A 21,799-nucleotide genomic window follows, 5' to 3' on the forward strand; every position below is an offset into this window, starting at 1 on the left:
ATGAGCACAGAAGACGCAGACGTTCCTCAGGATCTGCTGGGTAAGAAACTCTCATCAGCTCGATCACGTGTGAGAACTCCTGTTTGTGCTCATTTCCTCACAAGACGCTTTTCATGTTAAAACTTGAATGATTTCAATAAAGAGACGTTTTATTAGGCTATTAGTGTTAATATATGTTAGCTGTGGGAGGGGCCAGCTCAGACTCCGCCCACACCGGACAGCGCGACGCGACAGTAAACAGATATATTACCTTTTTTCAACCAGAAAAATATTCACTGAGAGTAAAATCTGTTTTACAGGAGTGTCCTGACTAAGATAGGCAATCAGGATTGCGTAGCCTATGCAAATAAACATCAAAGTTACGACATGCAATATTAAAATCGACATATAAAACAATCACACGAAATTCATTCACACTCTAGATTACGTAGAATTTTTGTAAAATTATTAATAAAAAATTAAATGTATTTTAGGTCAAATATGCTATCTAATTATATTTCAGAATACTATATATATTTCAATAATAACTATATAAAATACAAATATTTTTCAAAGTTGTAGAGTTAAAAGATTTTACAAGAAAATACTATTTCAGTTTTTCTAATTGCATGTTTAATTCAGAGTGTTGCTTGCCATGTTTATTTATTTATTTTATTTTCTAGCAGTTTCTGAGAGAAAATTGTTTCTACATCAGTTTTCAACTAATAATAACAATAATAATTGCATTAAAAGCAACAACAACAAAAAATAAAAACGACTGTGACAAAAAAAAAGTCAGTTAATAAAAAAAGAAGTGAAAAAAGAAGTGAAAATTAGGGAGAACAAATAACAAAGGGCCTGTGAATGTCTATATCAACCAAACGCTGCATATATATATATATGGCTGCAGAGATCTTTTCTGAATCACTAAATGAGAAAAAAATGAGGAGAAACAGAGAAAAGTTTCTATTTGCTCTCATTTTTAGGAGAAACACTTCATTCAGCGAGTGTGTGCACACGTGATTTGATCCGTTTTCACTCCTTTTCAAATGAATCATGTAGATGCAGCAGGTCTGAATTCATCATGTGAGCTGTTGGATAAAATTAATATTCTGAGTATATTAATTAATAGAACATTTTGAGAAGCCTGTGTGTGTGTGTGTGTGTGTAGAGAGTGTTCAGGATGCTATTGGGCAGCAGGTGAAGCTGTGTGTCCTTAAGAAAGTGAACCTGGAGGTCAAAGGTGGCAAACTGGAGAACAGAGTCCTGGTGAGTACTATGTGTTTCTATCACGACTCTGAATATAATATTAAAGGAATAGTTCAGCCAAAACTGAAAATGTGCTGAAAATGTGTTCATTCTCAGGGCGTCCAAGATCAGGATGAGTGTGTTTCTTCATCAGGTTTGTAGAAATGTGTCTCTGCATCAGTGTCTCAGCAATGGATGCTCTGCAGTGAATGGGTGCCGTCAGAATGAGAGTCCAAACAGCTGATAAAAACATCACAATAATCCACACCACTCCAGTCCATCAGTTAATATCTGGAGAAGACAAAAGATGAAACACATCCATCATTAAGATGCATTAAGTCCATAATCCATAATAATGCTTCCTGCATAAAGTGCATCTCCTCAAAATCCAGCCACATATTTGTTTAGATCTGTTTTGTTTTGTAAACGGAGCTTGATCTGTGCAGATTTCTCTCCTGATTCAGACCAGAACACTTTTTCACTGGAGGAAGAGTTATTATGGATTATGAACTCGTGTTTTAGTTAAAAACATCTTAATGCTGGATTTGTTTCAGCTTTTGTCTTCTCCAGATGTTAACTGATGGACTGGAGTGGTGTGGATTATTGTGGTGTTTTTATCAGCTGTTTGGACTCTCATTCTGACGGCACCCATTCACTGCAGAGCATCCATTGCTGAGACACTGATGCAGAGACACATTTCTACAAACCTGATGAAGAAACACACTCATTTTAGGAACTATTCCTTTAATGATCTTAAAAACAGGCTTTATTTACTTCATGCTAAGCATAATTTTGCTTTTGTTTCTTGTGATATTTGTGTGCTGGTCATGTTTTTGTGTGTCAGACAGACAGATTGAGGAAGGATTTAGTGTGTGTCCGCAGCTCATGTATTTGTGCTGAGAGGTTTTGTCTTTATGCAGTGAGTTACAGGGAGTGTTTGAGAAGTTCCTCATTGTAAAGTTCAGCTGTGGTATTTATACTTACCTTCGTTTTCCTGCCCTGACACGACAGAGTTCTGTTCCTCTAGGCATGAACACACACACACACACTGCATTCCAGGAGCTTCCACAAGATTTAGCAAGAAACTCACAGCCTTTAGTCATGATGTTTGTCTTATCTTGAGCTCAGTAGCTCAGTGACGGCTCATTATTCTCTAAATGGACCGCTTTACCTGATTACAGCCACTCTACACTAATTATAATCTATATTCAGCTGGAAAAAAAAGAGTCTGTGTGGTTTTGTTGCTGATTACAGCAATACATAATTACAACATTAATTCATATTTGCATGTTTTTTGAAAATGCTAAAGAAAGCACAACAGTGAATATATTTGACTATCTTTCCCCTCTGTGGGACGCCTAAGTTTACTTCACTATATTACACACAAATCATAATGTAACCATGACAAACTATATATCTTTGGAAAGGCCTAAGACTCCAAAAATAGATATTTTACCACTGTTTTTTGTTACAAATTAAGTCGGAGCAGTAATAGATTAATTTATGACAAGAGTGCACCTCAATAAAATCTACATCATAAAAGGAGTTCTGACCTTTAGTCACAAATGTTTTTTTTTCATTTTCTTTTTCCCTATCATGATTTAGAAAGCATCAAAATATCAGTTGAAAGGTTAAAACCTCAAAATTCATGCTTTGAAAACCATTTTAAAATCAGACATTGCATTCCCATGGAAAAGGTACATCAAAATCATCTTACAAAGTGTTTTCATTCATGAATTATAAAATGTAAGTTTGGACAGTGCACTTCCATGTCTGTGTGACAGAAAGAAATAGGTGTGACAGTTAAAGGGTTAAAGGTTAGCTGTGCAATAACAATACAGCATGCAGAAATGTTCAACAGGCAGAATAAAGAGAATAATCATATAATTGTATTATTATTGTTATTATTATTAAGCAACCAAAAATATGTTGTTTTTGTAATTTACAAAATTATTTATTATTTGAAAACTGTTTTAACTTTTCTAAAAATTGTAATTTTGCATAGTAACTCTACACACAAACATAAAATAATTAGCCACATACACACCAAACTCTGTGCGTCAGTAAATGAGATTAAAGTAGCACTGTTTCCCAAATTAAACGAAAGAGCTGTTAGTTTTGAATGATGTGTGTAATGTAGAAAACTGTGTTTAGAGTTTTGCTTAAGTTTGTTATGCAATGTCAAACAGAGTTTAAAGCATGTAATGTGCTTATAGTTTTGCAGACTTGGTCTAAAGATTAGGTTTATGAGTGAATGGTTTCCCTAAGTGGGCCTCAAGTATCACATTCAGTGTCTAAGTCATTAAAAAACAACTGTAAAGTTAAGTTGGTAAAGTTATTATTTGGAAGAAAATGGAAACAAGCTTCCATGTTATATGTATGCTATTGTTTCATTATTGTTTATTTCATTATTGTCATGCTCTAAATCTTCTCTGGTCTCTCCACAGGCTCTCGCTCCTCATCGAGTGTTTCTTCTGAGCGCACGAGTCCCTGCTAAAGTGAGTGTGTGTGTGTGTGTGTGTGTGTGTGTGTGAGAGAGAGTGTGTGTGTGTGTGTGTGTGTGAGAGAGAGTGTGTGTGTGTGTGTGTGTGTGTGTCTTTTCTGTGGATCTGCAAACCTGTTCAGGCCTGTATTCACTCAGCTGCAGCAGTCCTTTCTGTGTGTGTTTCGTCTGTGTTTCTAAGTGTGAGATAGTGTGTTATTTGTGCTGTTTGTTCAGGATCTGTATTCTTTCAGTATGTCATCAGTATGTAGTTTTATCATGTGTTTGTTTGTCCTGCAGGTGGATCAGTCCTTCAGTGTCTTTGACATTCAGAGCATCAGCAGCATCAAACAGAAACAGGTGAACATCAGCTTTAACAATCAGAATCAGCCTTAATGTTACATTTAATGTTTTTTTCTTATGTGCATATAATTAATCCTGAAACTTCTGAATATTGAAAGGTTATTCAATGACTGAATAAAAACTTATTTGACAAGAATCAGCCTTAATGCCCAATATACTTGCATACACAGAAATTAAACAACAAGCAGAGCCCAATACTGAAAAAATACAGTAAAACAGTAATATTGTGAAATATTATTAGTTTCAAACAGCTGTTTTTGATTTAATTGATTGAAATGTAATATATTTCTGTGATCTGCAGCTGTATTTTCAGCATCATTACTCCAGTCTTCAGAGTCACATGATCTTCAGAAATCATAATAATATACTGATTTACTGCTCAACACACATTTCTGATTATTATCAATGTTGAACACAGTTGTGCTGCTCAATATTTTTGTGGAAACTGTGTTAAACTAACATTCAAAAGTTTGTGGTATGTAAATTTTTTTTTTAAAAAAGAGAGAAAATACTACTTTTATTCACCACGGATGCATTAAATTGATGAAAACTAAAGACATTCATAATATTACAAAAGATTTCTATTTCAGATAAATGCTGTTCTTCTGAACTTTCTATTCATCTGAACTAGTTGTTTTTCTGAATTCAGATTGGGCTCCTCTATGGTGATATTATGCTGTGAGGAATGTTTATCACCCTCTGCTGATCGAATTGTGCTTTAACGCCTGTGTGTGTGTGTGTGTGTGTGTGTGTGTGTGTAGTTGCTGGTGGACTATGACAGAGGGCAGCTCTCTCTGAGACTCACGTCTGATCAGGATGCTGATGATTTTATTGCACATATAGGAAAAAACATTCAGGAGATTTGTCCAGGACTCAACCCACTGTAAGACAGTCTTACACACACACACACTGTAGCTCCATGCAAGCATATGTGTGTGTTTATTTTATGTGTGTGTTTGTGTGTTTCAGGAGGGTGATAAAGAAACTCTTGTTAAAGCCGGTGGAGAGAATCACCAGTTTACAGACACTCTGGGAAAATCACACTCCTGCAGAAGCTGGACCATGTGGTACACACACACACACACACACACACACACACATGTTTGTTTTTGTGAAAAGTGGGGACATCCCATAGGCGTAGTGGTTTTTATACTGTACAAACTGTATGTGCTTTTGACCTACACCTACCCTACACCTAAACTTAGCCCTCACAGGAGAACAGATTTGAAAAGTGGGGACATGGGTCAATGTCCTGAAAAGTCACCTTCACCTTGTAATACCTGTCACACCTGTGTCATTATACAAATTTATGTCCTCATTTGTCACAAAAACGCGTGCACTCACTCTCATACACACACACACACACGCACACACAGACACAGGCACAGACACACACGCACACACACACACACACTCTCATACACACACACACACACACGCACACACAGACACAGGCACACACACACACGCACACACAGACACAGGCACAGACACACACGCACACACACACACACACACACACACACACACAGACACAGGCACAGACACACACGCACACACACACACACACTCTCATACACACACACACGCACACACAGACACAGGCACACACACACACACACACGCACACACAGACACAGACACAGGCACAGACACACACGCACACACACACACACACACACACACACACACACACACACACACACACACACAGACACAGGCACAGACACGCACACACACACAGACACACACACGCACACACAGACACAGGCACAGACACACACGCACACACACACACACACACACACACACACACACAGACACACACACACACACACACACACTCTTACAGGGTTGCTTCGTGTGTTTTCACGGCACCTGTTTAGTGATTCTTTAGTGATTGTAAAACAGGAATTCAAGTTGTACTTCTTCATTATGCAAAATACAGGTTATAAGCGTTTTGGGTTTATTCTCACGATATTCTTAGCACCATTTCAATCATGACAACTCTCGGGAGATTTTAGCATGGTGATGGATATGACAATGTTAATGTATTTGGTCTTGGCAGAAAAGATCTGCTACGCTGCTGCTGCTGTTGATTATAGCTGTAGTTGTAGATTATTGCTGCTGCTGCAGGAACTTACTACTGCCAGTGCATATGGCGATACGGTGCTGTGGGTATTTAAGACATACTGCTGCTGCACAAATAGCATATAAAATAACCCGTAGCAGATCTACACAGGTGGAGCTGGGGAAGGTGGAGGGCTTCAGAGTTACTCTGAAAGCGTGCTGCAGGAATCTCAAGTGAATGCTAGCCAGCCATATAAATGTAAAGCAGTAAGCTCATTGGCTGCATATGAAGCATGAACCAATCAGCAATCAGCTTGTGCCAAGTCATTTAACTCTCTGAATAACATCAGTTATGTTAACAACCCGTCAGCCTGCGCCATCTAGAGTTTCATTACTGAACTATATATATTTCATAGCTTCAAGGACTTTTGTAAAAATTAAAAGATTTTATGTGTGCACGAGAAACCATTCAACTTAGCAGCTAGGACGATGCACACTGATCCACATATTGCAGCATTTAATGGTGTGATTTCTTGGTCGCCACCAAACATGCGTTAAAGAGACCTAAGGCCTTGAAATATGACATACTGCCCCAATGAAAGCCAAACTTTGAACACTTTTGTTTTTTTACAATACCTTTTTATAGACCCTTGAACTTGGCAAATGATGCCATCAGCTCATTTCATGTCATGGTTTTTCTGCTGCTGCAGAGGATGCACTAAACTGGACATAAGGCCTTGATATTAGAGGGACTACCATAATGAAAGCCAAAATTTGAGCAAGTACATCTCTAAAAATTCATATGCATGCTCTCGTTTTATTCATAGTAAGATGGCAGTGATACACAAAGAAAATAGGTTTTTATAAAACTAGAAATTGTAATGTGTAATGTGGACGAGGAGACACCACCCCTCACAATGTAGAGAGCTTTGAGTGCTTAGAAAAGCAGAAAAGCGCTATATAAATGTAATGAATTATTATTATTATTATTATTAAGCATGTGAAAAATACCCATGCACATGTGAATATTTTCTCGAGGGCACAAAAAAGTTATCTGTGTGCATGCAAAAGTCTGTATTTTTATTATTATAATTTATTTTAATAATAATTGAATTATAATAATAATTTTGTCACTTCTGCACTTTTTTTTATCACTTTTGTCACTTTGTCACGTCGAGAAAGTCAATGAAAAACCCTGAGAAAATAAAAATATTTACAGATGACTGTACTATATACCAAAAATATAGCTGAAAATAATGCTGTATGAACCGTTTATGTTGAAAATGGTCTGAAAATCTACTGAGAGGATTGGAAATTTGAGTCTGGAAAAGTATGGAATTTTGAAATGGAAAATGTGCAGGAACTCTGTCTCACACACTCAGATGTCTGTAGCTCTCGTGAACCTGTGAGTGTGTGTGTGTGTGTGTGTGTGTGGTGCTGCAGGGGGTTTCTCGCGGCTCTACTGGTGTGTGTGCGATCAGATGAACGTTCCCTACAGAGACGAGGTGCAGTGGGTCAGTACAGCTCTATTCTCTCCGTCTCATCTCGTCTGTGTCTCAGTGTCTGTCTCACAGCTCTGTGTTTGTCTCTGAAGGACGTGGACACCATCTACCTGTCTCAGGACACGCGGGAACTCTGCCTCCAGGACTTCATACACCTGGACAACAGGTGACATACACACCGCAGCTGCTGGTAATACAGCGCTGGCCAAAATTATCAGAACATTAGTATTTTCAGCAGCTAAAAATGGTTTTAAGTCAGTTATTTCTATCTTTTTTCTTGAAGCTTCTTGGAGACACAGTTCTTCTGGATTTAGTCTGACTCAGTTTGTTCGGTTTCCTCTGATCAGATCTGATCAGAGCATTTATGCTGTGTTTGTGTTGTTGTGCTCAGGGATCTGATGGCCATCACTGCTGCTCTGGAGTTCAACCAGTGGTTCATCAAACTCTCCATCAAGGACTTTAAACTGGTGACTGAGTGTGTGTGAGAATGTGAAGCGGATAGAGGATGTGCTCGTACACTAATCGTGTGTGTGTGTGTGTGTGTGTGTGTTCAGAGTGCAGATCTGTGCAATCAGATAGTGAGAGTTGTGTCTCGATCCACCAAGCTGGAGGAACTGACCCTGGACAACACTGGACTCAAGAGGTTCTCTCTCTCTCTCTCTCTCTCTCACACACACACACACACACACACACACAGAGTATATTCTCATGCATGTGTCCTGTTTTAGCACAACAGTCTGTTTTACTGTATTTTACTGCGTGTTTCAGTGATTTTGCTCAGAAGTTTGCTGCTGCATTGAGTCAGAATCCAAACTCAGTGTTACACACTATCAGTCTGGCCAACAACTGCCTCGAAGACAAAGGTACAACACACACAAATACACACATATTAGAGCTGAACTATTTGGAGGGAATATCTAGTTGCAATTTTTTCTCACAATTAATGCAGAAAAAATATGTTAAATATGAGTTATCATAGTCCATATTCACGCTGTTTTTGACCCATTCAATATGACTGCAAGTAATTAATTGTTATTATTAAATAAAAATATTAAAATAATAGATATATTGATGTTGTAGCGAATAATATGTTAAAATGCAATGTCATGTAAAAAAAAAAAGTGCATTTTATTTTACACTACAGGTGTCGTTTGTTAAACCCGTACTATTTTAATTTATACTTACAGTTTTAATTTGAAGTTTTTTTGTATTGTGTGTGTGTGATTGACAGGTGCTCTGGTTCTGAGTTCTGCACTGTCTAAACTCACACCTGGACTGAAACAGCTGGATCTGTCCAAGAACTCAATGTCAGCTAAAGGTGATCACACACAATATTAAATATTAATTTATGATTTGTATTTTCATGACAATAACAGAAAGTAGATGTTGTGTGCTGTGTTTAATGTGTGTGTGTGTGTTTCAGGTGTGAATGTTCTGGCGCAGTGTTTCGGTTCCACATCACTCACACACCTGAACCTGTCTGGAAACACCCTCAGAGACGACATACCTGTATGTTCACACACACACACACACGCACGCACGCACGCACACACACACACACACACGCACGCACGCGCGCAAACACACACACACACACGCGCGCGCGCAAACACACACACACACACACACACACACACACACACACACACACACACACACACACACATAATTAGTGTGAATTAGTGTGTTAAGATGTGTTGATGTGTTTAGCACCTGTGGAGTTTCCTGTCTCAGTCCAACCGTCTGCACACACTCGACCTGTCCAACAGCGACTGTTCCCTCGACCTGGTGAGACACACACATCACAATCACACACGTCATGTGTGTTACACTGCAAATTGCTGACAGACAAACTGTGTTCTTCAGGTGTGTTCATCACTGCTGCGCGGTTCCCTCAAACACCTGACCGTTCTCAACCTGGCCAGAAGTGTCTTCAATTACAAGTACAACCCACACACACACACACACACACACACACACACACACACACTCACAGATGCTGACGTCTCTGCTGGATCCAGCTGTCTCAGTCTGATGTCTGTTCTGCAGGAAAGGGAAGGAGTTTCCGTCCTCCTTCAAGCAGTTCTTCAGCAGCGCTTTGTCTCTCCAGAACATCTGTCTGTCTGGAACCAAACTACCTTCTGAAGGACTCAAGTGAGTCTCCATCTGTCCATCCAGACCATGTTCATGTGACGCTAATGTTCTGCTCATGTTCTTCTGATATTCTGCTAATATTATTTTGATGTCCTGCTCCTGTTCTGCTAATGTGCTGCTCCCATTCTCCTGATGTTATGTTTTCTTGATGTTCTTCTGGCATTCTCCTGATATTTTCTTGATCATCTGCTGATCTTCTCCTGATATTTTCTTGATGTTCTCTTGAGCTTCTTCTGATCTTCTCCTGATATTCTCTTGATGTTCTTCGGATATTCTCTTGATGTTCTTCTAATCTTCTCCTGATATTATCTTGATGTTCTTCTAATCTTCTCCTGATATTCTCTTGGTGTTCTTCTAATCTTCTCCTGATATTCTCTTGGTGTTCTTCTGATGTTTGATGTCTTCAGAGCGCTGCTCCTGGGTCTGGCCTGTAACACTACCCTGCGAGATGTTTCTCTGGACATCAGCGGCTGTGAGGTACTGCACTGAACCTTCTGCTGTCGTTCTGACCCGTGACTGCTCTGGTTGATGTTTGTTGTGTGTTCCTCACACGTTGTTGTTCTTGTGTTCAGTTGCGCTCAGCAGGCTCTCAGATTCTGGAAGGCTGTATCGCTGAGATCCCAAACATCGCCAGCCTGGACATATCAGACAACGGTTAATACACACACACACTCACACACAGATTTGTTGTCAGCTGTTGTGCTGATTCAGGAGGATTGTGTGTTTCTCAGGACTGGACTTGGATCTGTCCACGCTTCTCGTGTGGCTCGGGAAGAACCGCTCCATCAAACACTTGTCCATCGGCAGGAACTTCAGCAACATCAAAACCAAGTGAGACTCTGCAGCTTTAGGGCCTTTCACACTGCTTTAGTTCCAGAACTAAAAGTACAGTACTAAAGTACTGGGACAATTTTGCGCAAACTATTTCCCAGTAAGGGTTGCATTCGCACCAACAGTGGGTACTAGGAAGTGACGTAAGCTGGTCGACAGTGACGTCATTTGTATGCAGCGTTCAACAACATAAACAAAGAAGAACAACGTTAACAACAGGAGAATGGAGGATGCTGTGATTGGAGCTGTGTTTTTTGTGTGTCTCACAATAATGGACATGGAATTTCGATGTATATATCAAGCGATTGAAAGAACGGAAAGAAGGACTAAGAATCTCCAACGACAATTTGCAGTGTTACATTTCATTGAGGCTTATAGAAGCACAAAACGCTGTAGACAAAGTCTTCAGGTAAATGCCGTTTATAAATGCCCTCAGTATGATACAATGTTTACACAGCGTTTTAAATCATGTTGGGTGATCATCAGCGTACACTTACATCCTGGATAATTCCTAGAACTGTTTTAGACCCTACTCTGAAGTAGGAGCTAATTTAGTTCCTCCAAACGGAGTTCCTGGAACTAAAACCGTTCCTAGTTCCTGCTAGGTTCCAGAGAAACACGCCAAAAAGTGGGTAGTTCCACAATTAGTTCGGGTACTATGAAAAGGTTCCTGTGGTGCGAAAGGCCCTGTAGATTCAGTTTAGAGGTCATGTGACCTTCACAGGTCAATAGAGAAAAACAGGATGTAGAATATACATTTAGTTACATTTATACATTCAGCAGGCATTTTTATCTAAAGGTTTAGAATTTTTTTAATGTTTTTGAAAAGAGTCTCTTCTCCACATCAAGGCTGCATTTATTTGATCAAAAATACGGTGAAATCAGTGATGTTGTGAAATATTATTACAATTTCTAATAACTGTTTTTTATATGAATGTCTGATAAAATGCAATTTATTTCTGTGATCTGCAGCTGTATTTCCAGCATCATTACTCCAGTCTTCAGTGTCACATGATCTTCAGAAATCATAATAATATACTGATTTACTGCTCAACAAACATTTCTGATTATTATCAATGTTGAACACAGTTGTGCTGCACAAATGTTTCAAGTTTCAAGTTTGATGAATAAAAGGATTATTACATGTCATACATTCTGAATGTGTTTCTGTGCAGAAATCTCGGGCAGGTTCTGGTGTCTCTGGTCCACATGATTCAGGAAGAGGATTCTGTAAGTCTGTAGATCCGTCACATTTGAAATACTGCTCTAAGGTTAGCTACGTTGTTTAACTGTGTGTGTGTAGCCGCTGGCGTCTCTGTCTCTGGCAGACTCGAGGCTGAAGGCGGATCTGTCAGTGGTGCTGAATGCGCTGGGAGGAAACAGCAGTCTGACCCATCTGGACATCAGCGGGAACAGCATGGGCGACTTTGGGGCGAAGATGCTGGCCAAAGCCCTGCAGATCAACACCAAACTCAGGTGCCGCACACACCGACCACAGGATCGTCTGGTACACACTCAAGTACAGAAATGTACAGCGTTCATTGTGTGTGTATTTCAGGACTGTGATCTGGGACCGTAACTGTGTCAGCGCTCAGGGCCTGCAGGATGTGGCTGCTGCTCTGGAGAAGTGTGTATGAGTCTTCTTTAGCTTCAGATTGAGTGTGTGTCTGATCAACAGGTTCAGTCATGTTTGTCGTTCATCTTCTGCAGGAATTACACCATCAGATTCATGCCGGTTCCCATCACAGATGCGGCGCAAGCTCTGAAGAACAACTCTGAGAAAACTGAAGATGCCCTGATGAAGGTCTGAACACAACACGAATATATACAGTCATGTTCAAAACATACAAAGATATGCTCTAAATAAACACAAACACACTCTAAACATACACAAACAAACTAAATGTAGTGGTAAAAACAAGCTTCAACCTTCCAATTTTGTCCCCCCTGCTGAAAAAAAACAATAGAATCCTGCTCAAAACACAATAGAACATGTAATGGATTTAATGGTTGTAATGGGAATTGTACTGGTTTTAATGGGGACTATAATGGTGTCTACTGTTATGTGATGGATTCTATTGGTGGGATGTTAAATCCTATTGGAAAAATGCCCAAAACCCACTACAAAAAGGAATTTTGTAATGGTTTTACTGCAAAAACCTATTGGTTTATAATGGTATTTTAATGGAAACCATTGGCATTTCTGTGATGGTTTCTATTGGGCTTCTATTGTTTTTTAATGTTTCTTGGAGGTGTTGATGCAATAATCCGACGCATGCAAAGTAGCATGAATAGATCCAGAAAGACTTGTTGAAGTGGTTCCAAACAATAACAGAAGTTTATTAAACCAAAATTAGCTTGAATTGCAACATCAAACAAACAATTTAAAGGCTAATTGCAGGCTTTTTGCACCATGCCATCTTAGCTCCATGTGCACAGTATGCTCTTGCAGCAGCGCCCCTCCTATCAGGGGTGGTATATCCTTTTAAACATGTTTCCCTTCACACCTATAGAGGGCACACACTCAGAGAAATAAACAACATTAACAATATAGTAGCAAGCTAATATTTAAATGAACATATAGAAAAATTCAATAATAATATCATGGCTAAATAGTAAGCATGGCTCCTACACTAAACATACAGATATGCTCCAAACATACTCAAACACTGTAGGAGCTATTTTAATGCAATTATGTATTTGTCCATTGGGTGGCGCACTGGAAATAGTATATCAGGGTATTTGGTTAATGAGACAACAGGTATGTATGGGTAGTAGGGAAGCACACAGTTTTTGACGGGTCTGGATTGTGCTTCATCATGCCAAATTATTGGATTATGTGTTTGGACTGAGTTGAACAGTATGCTGTGTCTACAAGGTATGGATTTTCGTACTCTGTGAACTTGACAAAATGACACCATAGGAAGCTAATTGGAAAAAATGTTTATTCATTGGAGCACAATAAACGAGACTTTACATTTTACTTGGGTTTGCATGGACTTTTTACGTGTCAATTACTTGCTCACTCCTATTACCAATACTAGCGTCTTAGTGGAAGCCGCTCCAAACATACACAAACATGCTCCAAACATATACAAGCATGCTCCAAACATACACAAGCATGCTCCAAACACACACAAGCATGCTCCAAACACACACAAGCATGCTCCAAACACACACAAGCATGCTCCAAACACACACAAGCATGCTCCAAACATACACAAACACAATCTAAACATGCTTAAATATAGTAAAACATAAACACACTTCAGACATACTCAAATACACTCTAAACGTACTCAAACATACACAAACACACACCAGACATACTCAAACACACTAAACGTACTTAAACTGATTCTGAAACATACAGCCGCTACAAACACACTCCAAGCATGCTCCAAACATACTCAAACACACTCTAAACTTACACAAACATGCTTTAAACATACTCAGCACGCTCTAAACATACTCAAACATGCTCTAAAAATATACAAACATGCTCTAAACATTCTCAGATATACACAAACACTCTTCAACCATGCACAGACATGCCCAAACGTGCTTAAACACGCTCTAAAAAATACACAAACTCCCAGAAGCTCTTTTTTTCCTGTGATGTGCATCCCATGATGCTTTGTGTGTGTGTGTGTGTGTGTGTGTGTGCAGATGGAGCAGTACCTGCTGCGTAACCATGAGAGCAGGCGATACCTGCAGGAGCAGGCGTTCAGACTGCAGCAGGGCCTCGTCACCAGCACAACACAACAGGTGACTGATCATATCTGCAGAGCAGGTGGCTGATGGGATGTACAGTATATCTACTCCGCATTCACCATAACTGAAAACACAGAGTGTTTATTATTTGACTGATAGGATCATATATTAGAGCATATATGCCTCTGTCAGTGGTGTGTTCATTCGTGTGTGTGTGTGCATGTGATGGGGCAGGTGTGTGTGCAGGTCCAGGATCAGCTGAACTCTCTGCGCTTCAGCATGAGTGACAGAGTTCAGCAGGACATGAAGACGGCCGAGAACCTGATGAGAGATGCCAAGAACTCCACAACAGTGAGAGACACGTACACACACGCACACACCATAAACGGCTGATGGGCTCATATGACACTGATATTATTACACAAACCATGAAAGAAGATTAAAAACATGATGTGCTTCAGTTATTAATTGTTTTTCTGGTTGAAGACATTCTGGAAGCTCACATTCAGTTTTGGTTGGGTTGAACCAGCCCTTCATAAGTTTTTAGATTGGAACGTAGGGCTGTAGTAATGCATTCTGAAACACACTCTAAACATACTCAAACATGCTTAAACATACACAAACACACTCCAAACATACTCAAACACACTCTAAACATAATCAAACATGCTCAAACATACACAAACACACTCCAAACACCCTATGAGCTGGAACCCAACAAAACTGCAGATTAATTCCAATTCGCTCTATATTTAATATTATCTCTTTAAATAAATAATCTCTTATTGTTTCAGTTGAATTCAAACTATTGAGAGCTGCAACAGAGTCCGAACAGATTATTATTCTTTGAGGTCTTACTACTTCTACCCACTCTAACCCTAAAATTATGGCTACTACTTCAGCTGTAAATACAGATAATTTGTCATTAATTCTTTTACATATAGTTACATCAAACTCTGGTATGTACACTCCTACATGATCATTCCTTGAATCTTTAGATCCATCAGTGAATATTGGTATATACTGATAGTATTTCCGTTTAACATATTCTTGAACCAAATATCCAATATGATCAGCATTCCTTCTTTAGTTCTAAAAGTTTCAAGTCTACATTGGGAACTGGGAATATCCATGGAGGAACATTATCCCATACCGTATTTGGGCCGTACTCAAAACTCTTTAACCCATATTCTTTCACTACTCTAACATTAATACATTTAGTTTCAATCTGTTTAACGTGTCCTCCATATACATTTCTCATCAAACCATAATCCTATATATTTGAACTTCGTTACCCTTTCCATACTTTGACCATATAGTTTAAGCTGTATATTTCCTAACTTTCTTTTCCTGGTAAAGAGCATGTAACATGAATCCTCATATGTCCATCTTTCAATTCTTATTATAGCATTCTGAATATTATTAATCGTGTCTAATATTTTTCCCTCTTTTCCATATAGCCCCACCATCTGCATATAATAAATACCCGATACCTTTACCAACATTCTCAAAGATATCATTTATCATGATGTTAAACAGAATTGGGCTAATAGCAGTACCTTGCTGAATACCATTTACTATATTAAAATCACTTGAAACATCTCCAACTTTAACACGAAATGTACAATTTGATAAGAAGTCTAAAATCCAGTTATACATCCTTCCTCCGATACCAATATTATGTAATTTAATCAATAGTCCTTCTCTCCACATTGAGTCATACTTTCTCTATATCAAAGTATACTATAACCATGACCTCTTTCATACTAATTGCTTTTTCAGCTTCATTACTAACTTTCACTAGGGCATCTATTGTAGATCTGTCTTTACGAAAACCACTTTGTTGTGCACAAATCAATCCTTTCTGTTCTAAATAATATGATAGTCTACGAACTATTGCCTTTTCTATCCATTTACACAAGTGAGATTCTTCTTTGATGACTTCATTATTTTCCATGCCTTAGCTTTCTTTCTTTGGTTGTCTTGACTAAAATCCTTCCTTAGGACTCTAAATGCACGATTTCTTACTTTTATTGCATTTTTACATTAATTATTCCACCATGGAACCATTTTTCTTTTTCCATTCACTATGCTTGTTGATGCAGCATTAATAATTGAGCATGTCACTTCACTATAACCGCTATATACATCTCCTTCCATTGATATAGTTTCCGCTTTAGCAAAACACCATCTTTCTGTTTTGTAACCTTCCTGGACATGTAAAGCCTAATGTAAGGTCTAGGCATGATACTGAGTTTCTTGTAACATCTACCCTAGTACCACCTCCATCATTAAGACAAACAAGTGGTCTCTCTAATTCTCCATTTTTCAAGTTCAAGTTGAGCTTTATTGTCATTCCACTACATGTGTGGACATATAGTGGAATGAAATGTCGTGTCTCGCAGGACCACGGTGCTACATACTAGTTAAACATAAGATAAACATACAACAATGCAAGTATAAGAACAAAAACAAAAAAACAATAGAGCATCTGACTATACATATACTATAACTACTATACCTAGTTGCCTAGACATACACAAACTGAGACTGTACAAGAACTTTACATATATACTGTACATGAAATTGTGCAAAAACATAAAAAAAAAATCGTATATATATATTTCGTACATTAAATTGTTGTGTAGATTAAAGAGAGGTTTTGTGGGAAGCAGCGCATAGTGCAAAAAGATTTGTAGTGCAATGCTCAAGTAAACATTATTTTGTAGTGCAATGCTCAAGTAAACATTTTCTTACTGAGTCTTTGTAGCAGGGAGTGTTCATAGAAAGTGTCTAGTGTGCATATAGTGGGATGAGTGCGTTACTACAGGTGGTTTGTATAGCCCACTCACCTGTGTGTAGCACTCTCAGAATAGCACTTAGGAAAAGTTGTCAACTGTATTGAGTTGGGTGAGTGGGGGGTCAGTGGGGGACAGGGAGATTGGAGTTAAGAGCTCAAACAGCCTGGGGAAAACAGCTGTTGAGCAATCTGACAGAGCGAGCTTTGATACTCGCCCGGCCCTAGAGGCGTAAAAAAGTCGGGGCCCATCGGGCCCGGGCCCAAATGCAGGGCTCTACTCTAAATGTACTCAGACACACTTTTAACATACTCAAACATGCTCCAAACGCCCTCTAAACATAACATACTCAAACATGCTCAAACATAAACACGCTCCAAACATACTCAAATGTACACAAACAAGCTCTGCTCACGTTCAGTTTGTCTCATGGTTGTGTTGAACCAGCCCTTCATAAGTTATTAGATTGCAATGTAGGGCTATAGTAACTACTAAGTCTGTAAGCTTAGTTTTGTCTCTGTCTGTAGCTGCTGCGCAGTCTGTATCACCTGCGCTCAAGCGGGCAAGCGGCGGGCGGCAGTGACGGGTCAGCAGGTGTGTGTGTGCAGCAGGTGCAGGAGAAACTGTGTTCAGTGGCAGGAGAGATCAGCGCGCTCCTAGACCAGCAGCTGCAGGTACACACACACACACACACACACACACACATCATACTGACCGGCTGAGAAACACACGCTGATGTGTGTGTGTTCAGGGTTTGCTGGTGTCCATGTTGGATACGGCTCAGAGCGTGTGTCCTCACATCATGCAGCAGGCGCGTTTGCGTGAAGATTTTCTGCGTGCCAGCGAGGGGAGGACGAGCGTGTCGAAAGCCTTCATCACCTCCACGCTGCTGGAGCAGTCGGCCATCGACATCATCAACAAGATCAGGTCAGCTACGGTTGCGCTCAAGTTTACACTAGTATTATGGGTTAACAGGGATTCACACATGTCAGATGAACCCCTTTAAGTCAATATTTAAGTAATTTAACAACACATTCATGTTCATGATTCTCTGATGTCAGCTAATGATGACATGGCATGCTAGTAAACTTGTATTTTGATTTTTGTAAAATATTTTTCAATTTAATTTTTTGTCTTTAAACATTTTAATCTCGCATTTTATGATTTAATTCATGTTTAGTGTTTTATTTTTATTATTTTTAAATCAGTTCTTCATTTTAATTCCTTTTTTATTTTTAATATTTTTTGTTTTATTTTAAAATGATGTATTTTGATTTTGCATTTTTATGATTAAATTTTTAGTAATTTTCATTTAATTGTTTATTTTTATTTTAAAAATATATATTTTTTAATTTTGCATTTCATTATTATTATTTTTTTAATTATGTATTTTAAATTTGCATTTATTTTTGTAAGTCTTTTATTTGTTTTTATTTTCAAATATTTTCATTTGACCTGAATGGACAATCTTATTATCCTCAGCATTTTTTTGCTTAATTTTGGATCTCACACAGTCACTTTGAGAGGCAAACAGTGTGTGTGTGTGTGTGTGTGTTTTCAGTGAGGTGAAGCTCAGTATGGCGTCAAGTCTCTCTGATTACATCACTGATGAAATCCTACAGTCTCTCTCTCGCTCTCAACAAACACTGGTGAGATTTACATTCACAAATCTACACTTTATCACAGTGTATGTGTGTGTCTAATTCACGTGTGTGTGTGTGTGTGTGTGTGTGTCAGGCGGGTCATCTGAGCAGGAGAGGACAGCAGCCGCTGCTGCATCACGACTCACAGGAGACAGAAGTTATAGACGGGGGAGAAATACAGATGGTCAACAGGACACCACAGGTACACACACTCTCTAAAGTTAGGGTTAGAAAATCCTGCACCAAATGTTTTTCAGTGCAAAACAGAATCCAGAGATTCATGGGTGATTTTAAGTCATCATTTACGCCTCCTGTGGAAGACAAACGGAGACGTTCAGAATGTGCTATTTTTAGATTTTGCATTTTTATGATTTTATTTTTAGCAAGTGTTTGTTTTTTATTGAAAGTTTTTTTTATTTTAATTTGGCTTTTTTATGATATAATTAATTTTAAAGTAATAATAATAAAAAGGCATTAAATCTCAAAAATGCACGATTAAAATACACAATTTTATATAAAAAAAAAACAAATAAATGAATTAATAGAAAATATGCATTTGAATTTTATTGTTCTATTTTGATTAATATATTTTAAATAATTTTTTTGTTTGTTTTATTTTGTTTTGTTTTTATTTAAAAATAACTTTTTTATGATTTTTTTTTTTTATAATAATTTTTGAAATTATTTTAATTAGCCATTTTTATGACTTAAGTAAAAATGAGCTATAACTCACCCTAAACAATTATACATGCTGAAGATCTTAACATGAGAATACATTTTTACTAAGATAGATAGATTGATTAAAACTATGTATTTTAATTTAGCATTTTTATAATAAAATGTTAAGTGTTTTACTCCTGTGGAACACATGGTTTCCTTCAATGTGATCGTGAGCACCATAAACAACAAGCACACCATGTTTGTGCTGTATATATGAATATTCACAAGCCTATCAGATGAATCTGTGTGTGTTTGGATCTCTAGCGGACACAGAAAACCAAGAGGAAGAGCATTCACAGTCGGATGTTCAGACCCATGTCCGCCGCATTCGGTACGTGTTGATCACTTCGTCAGTTATAATTAGTGTTTCTGTATTACTGATGATTAACTGTGTTTGTCAGAGCTGGGCTTTGATCTGTGTAAGGCTTTAGAGGACATCTGTGTGGACGACCTGCCGCCGCCGCCCCTCTCCCCGACCCCACCCCCAGTGGAGGCGGAGCCACAGCAGCCTCGGCCAATGAGCTTCAGCGACCTGCCCACAGAAGACACGCCCACTCTACGGCATGTCACTAAATACAGGCCGCGGCGGACGAAGAAATCCAAACCCAGCAGAGCCGCTGTAAGACACACAAACACAGACTACATCTGATTAAATGAGTTCAGTACAGTTACCACAGAATCACTGAAAAACTGACACTATTTCAAAATGCTTTTGGTCATTGAAACGAAGCTGAATTAAGCTGGAGTTTGCCATGAAATAAATGTATGTTTAAATACTTGAGTTACTAAAACCGAAACAAAATTACAGCTAAATAGAGATATTGGGGGGAAAAATAATGCCAATAAAAATGTCAGAAGTGACTAATAAAATTTTTCAAACCTAAAGTTAAAATGAAAATAAAAAAGCTAATTAAAAATAATAAATTCTGTTATAAAATATGAATAATACTAAAATAACACTCAAAATGTTGCAGCTTATTGAATATTATTTCAGGTTTTACTGAGCAAAATTAAAATTAAAAATTAAAAATAAAAGCTCATTCAAAATAATAAATTCTGTTATAATATATATTAATAATACCAAAATGTTTCAGCTTTTTGTATTTTATTTCAGCTTTTGCTGAGCAAAGAACTACATAAATGACTAAAATTAATATGAAAACTGAAGAATTAAAGCTTATTCAAAACATTAATAAATACTGTAATATATAAATAATACTAAAATAACACTCTAAATATTGCATCTTATTGTATCTCAGTTTTTACAGAGAAAAGGACAAAATAAATTAAATTACATGACTTAAATTAAAATGATAATGGAAATTAACATTTAAAAGCCAAGTCAAAATAATATAAAAATCTGCAATAATATATAAATACTAAAAATAGCAGTCAAAATGTTGCATCTTATTATCTCAGTTTTGAATTAGCAAAGGATGGAATAAATGAGCTCCACTGATTGTTATTATGTTTATACAAATGAAAGAATTCAGTAATATTATTGATTTAACTGTAGTGACACTACTGGAGGAGAACCAAACGACACTTCTGTCTTCAGTAGAGATGATTTTTGTAACATTAACACTGTTATTTTCCTGTTTTAATAATGAGAAGCTGTTGTTTGGATGTGGTTCTCAGAATCAGCCAATCAGCAGAGCCGCTGCACAGGAAGTGGATGGGAGGAGCTCTGTGGATCAGCTGGACGAGGGTGTGCCGGAGTTCTTCTCCAGGAAGATCACTAACCTCAGCGTGAGGTCAGATCTGAGACTGTGGCACTTGAAAATTATACATTTCTCTTTTATGACAAAAATCATTAGGATATTAAGATCATGTTCCATGAAGATATTTAGTACATTTCCTACCGTAAATATATTAAAACTTCATTTTTGATTAGTAATATGCATTGCTAAGAACTTCATTTGAACAACTTTAAAGGAGATTTTCTCAATATTTAGATTTCTTTGCTCCCTCAGATTCCAGATTTTCTAATAGTTGTATCTCAGACAAATATTGTCCGATCATAACAAACCATACATCAATGGAAAGATTATTTATTCAAAATGGACCCTTATGACTTGCTCACATATTGTTAAAATCAAGTAAACTGTCAGTAATAAAATAGGAAAAAACTAATCAATTAGCAACAGCATAAATAAATGCAACTGAACAAATTTCAGGTACAGAAATTGAAATCAAACGATTAATCCTCTTTAAAGTTTAAAGTCAATGGTATAGTTTTGCTCTTTGATTAACATTAATGACAGCAGCACGTTTATTAGGCTGCGGGCTCTTTAA

At 37.9% G+C, this 21,799-nt stretch overlaps 1 protein-coding gene across 1 annotated transcript in view; it reads left to right on the forward strand.

Moving 5' to 3' along the window:
* The window catches only part of LOC306885834 (F-actin-uncapping protein LRRC16A-like), a gene marked incomplete at its 5' end in the record, with an annotated part of 27,884 nt that continues 6,085 nt past the window's right edge, over nucleotides 1-21,799 (forward strand). Inside the window, 32 exons of the mRNA XM_079442613.1 lie at nucleotides 1-40; nucleotides 1,151-1,248; nucleotides 3,675-3,725; nucleotides 4,010-4,069; nucleotides 4,834-4,955; nucleotides 5,042-5,139; nucleotides 7,586-7,656; nucleotides 7,737-7,810; nucleotides 8,036-8,111; nucleotides 8,199-8,287; nucleotides 8,413-8,507; nucleotides 8,876-8,962; nucleotides 9,068-9,153; nucleotides 9,355-9,432; nucleotides 9,511-9,587; nucleotides 9,694-9,798; nucleotides 10,206-10,275; nucleotides 10,371-10,452; nucleotides 10,530-10,629; nucleotides 11,805-11,859; nucleotides 11,933-12,105; nucleotides 12,188-12,256; nucleotides 12,340-12,433; nucleotides 14,299-14,409; nucleotides 14,578-14,694; nucleotides 17,669-17,815; nucleotides 17,893-18,068; nucleotides 18,703-18,790; nucleotides 18,879-18,986; nucleotides 19,769-19,835; nucleotides 19,906-20,123; nucleotides 21,143-21,258. Of these exons, the coding sequence (XP_079298739.1) occupies nucleotides 1-40; nucleotides 1,151-1,248; nucleotides 3,675-3,725; nucleotides 4,010-4,069; nucleotides 4,834-4,955; nucleotides 5,042-5,139; nucleotides 7,586-7,656; nucleotides 7,737-7,810; nucleotides 8,036-8,111; nucleotides 8,199-8,287; nucleotides 8,413-8,507; nucleotides 8,876-8,962; nucleotides 9,068-9,153; nucleotides 9,355-9,432; nucleotides 9,511-9,587; nucleotides 9,694-9,798; nucleotides 10,206-10,275; nucleotides 10,371-10,452; nucleotides 10,530-10,629; nucleotides 11,805-11,859; nucleotides 11,933-12,105; nucleotides 12,188-12,256; nucleotides 12,340-12,433; nucleotides 14,299-14,409; nucleotides 14,578-14,694; nucleotides 17,669-17,815; nucleotides 17,893-18,068; nucleotides 18,703-18,790; nucleotides 18,879-18,986; nucleotides 19,769-19,835; nucleotides 19,906-20,123; nucleotides 21,143-21,258 (3,098 nt within the window). The remainder of the gene's footprint in view (nucleotides 41-1,150; nucleotides 1,249-3,674; nucleotides 3,726-4,009; nucleotides 4,070-4,833; nucleotides 4,956-5,041; nucleotides 5,140-7,585; nucleotides 7,657-7,736; nucleotides 7,811-8,035; nucleotides 8,112-8,198; nucleotides 8,288-8,412; nucleotides 8,508-8,875; nucleotides 8,963-9,067; nucleotides 9,154-9,354; nucleotides 9,433-9,510; nucleotides 9,588-9,693; nucleotides 9,799-10,205; nucleotides 10,276-10,370; nucleotides 10,453-10,529; nucleotides 10,630-11,804; nucleotides 11,860-11,932; nucleotides 12,106-12,187; nucleotides 12,257-12,339; nucleotides 12,434-14,298; nucleotides 14,410-14,577; nucleotides 14,695-17,668; nucleotides 17,816-17,892; nucleotides 18,069-18,702; nucleotides 18,791-18,878; nucleotides 18,987-19,768; nucleotides 19,836-19,905; nucleotides 20,124-21,142; nucleotides 21,259-21,799) is intronic.

Source organism: Barbus barbus, assembly GCF_936440315.1.
Source record: "Barbus barbus genome assembly, chromosome: 19".
NCBI classification, from domain to species: Eukaryota; Metazoa; Chordata; class Actinopteri; order Cypriniformes; family Cyprinidae; genus Barbus; species Barbus barbus.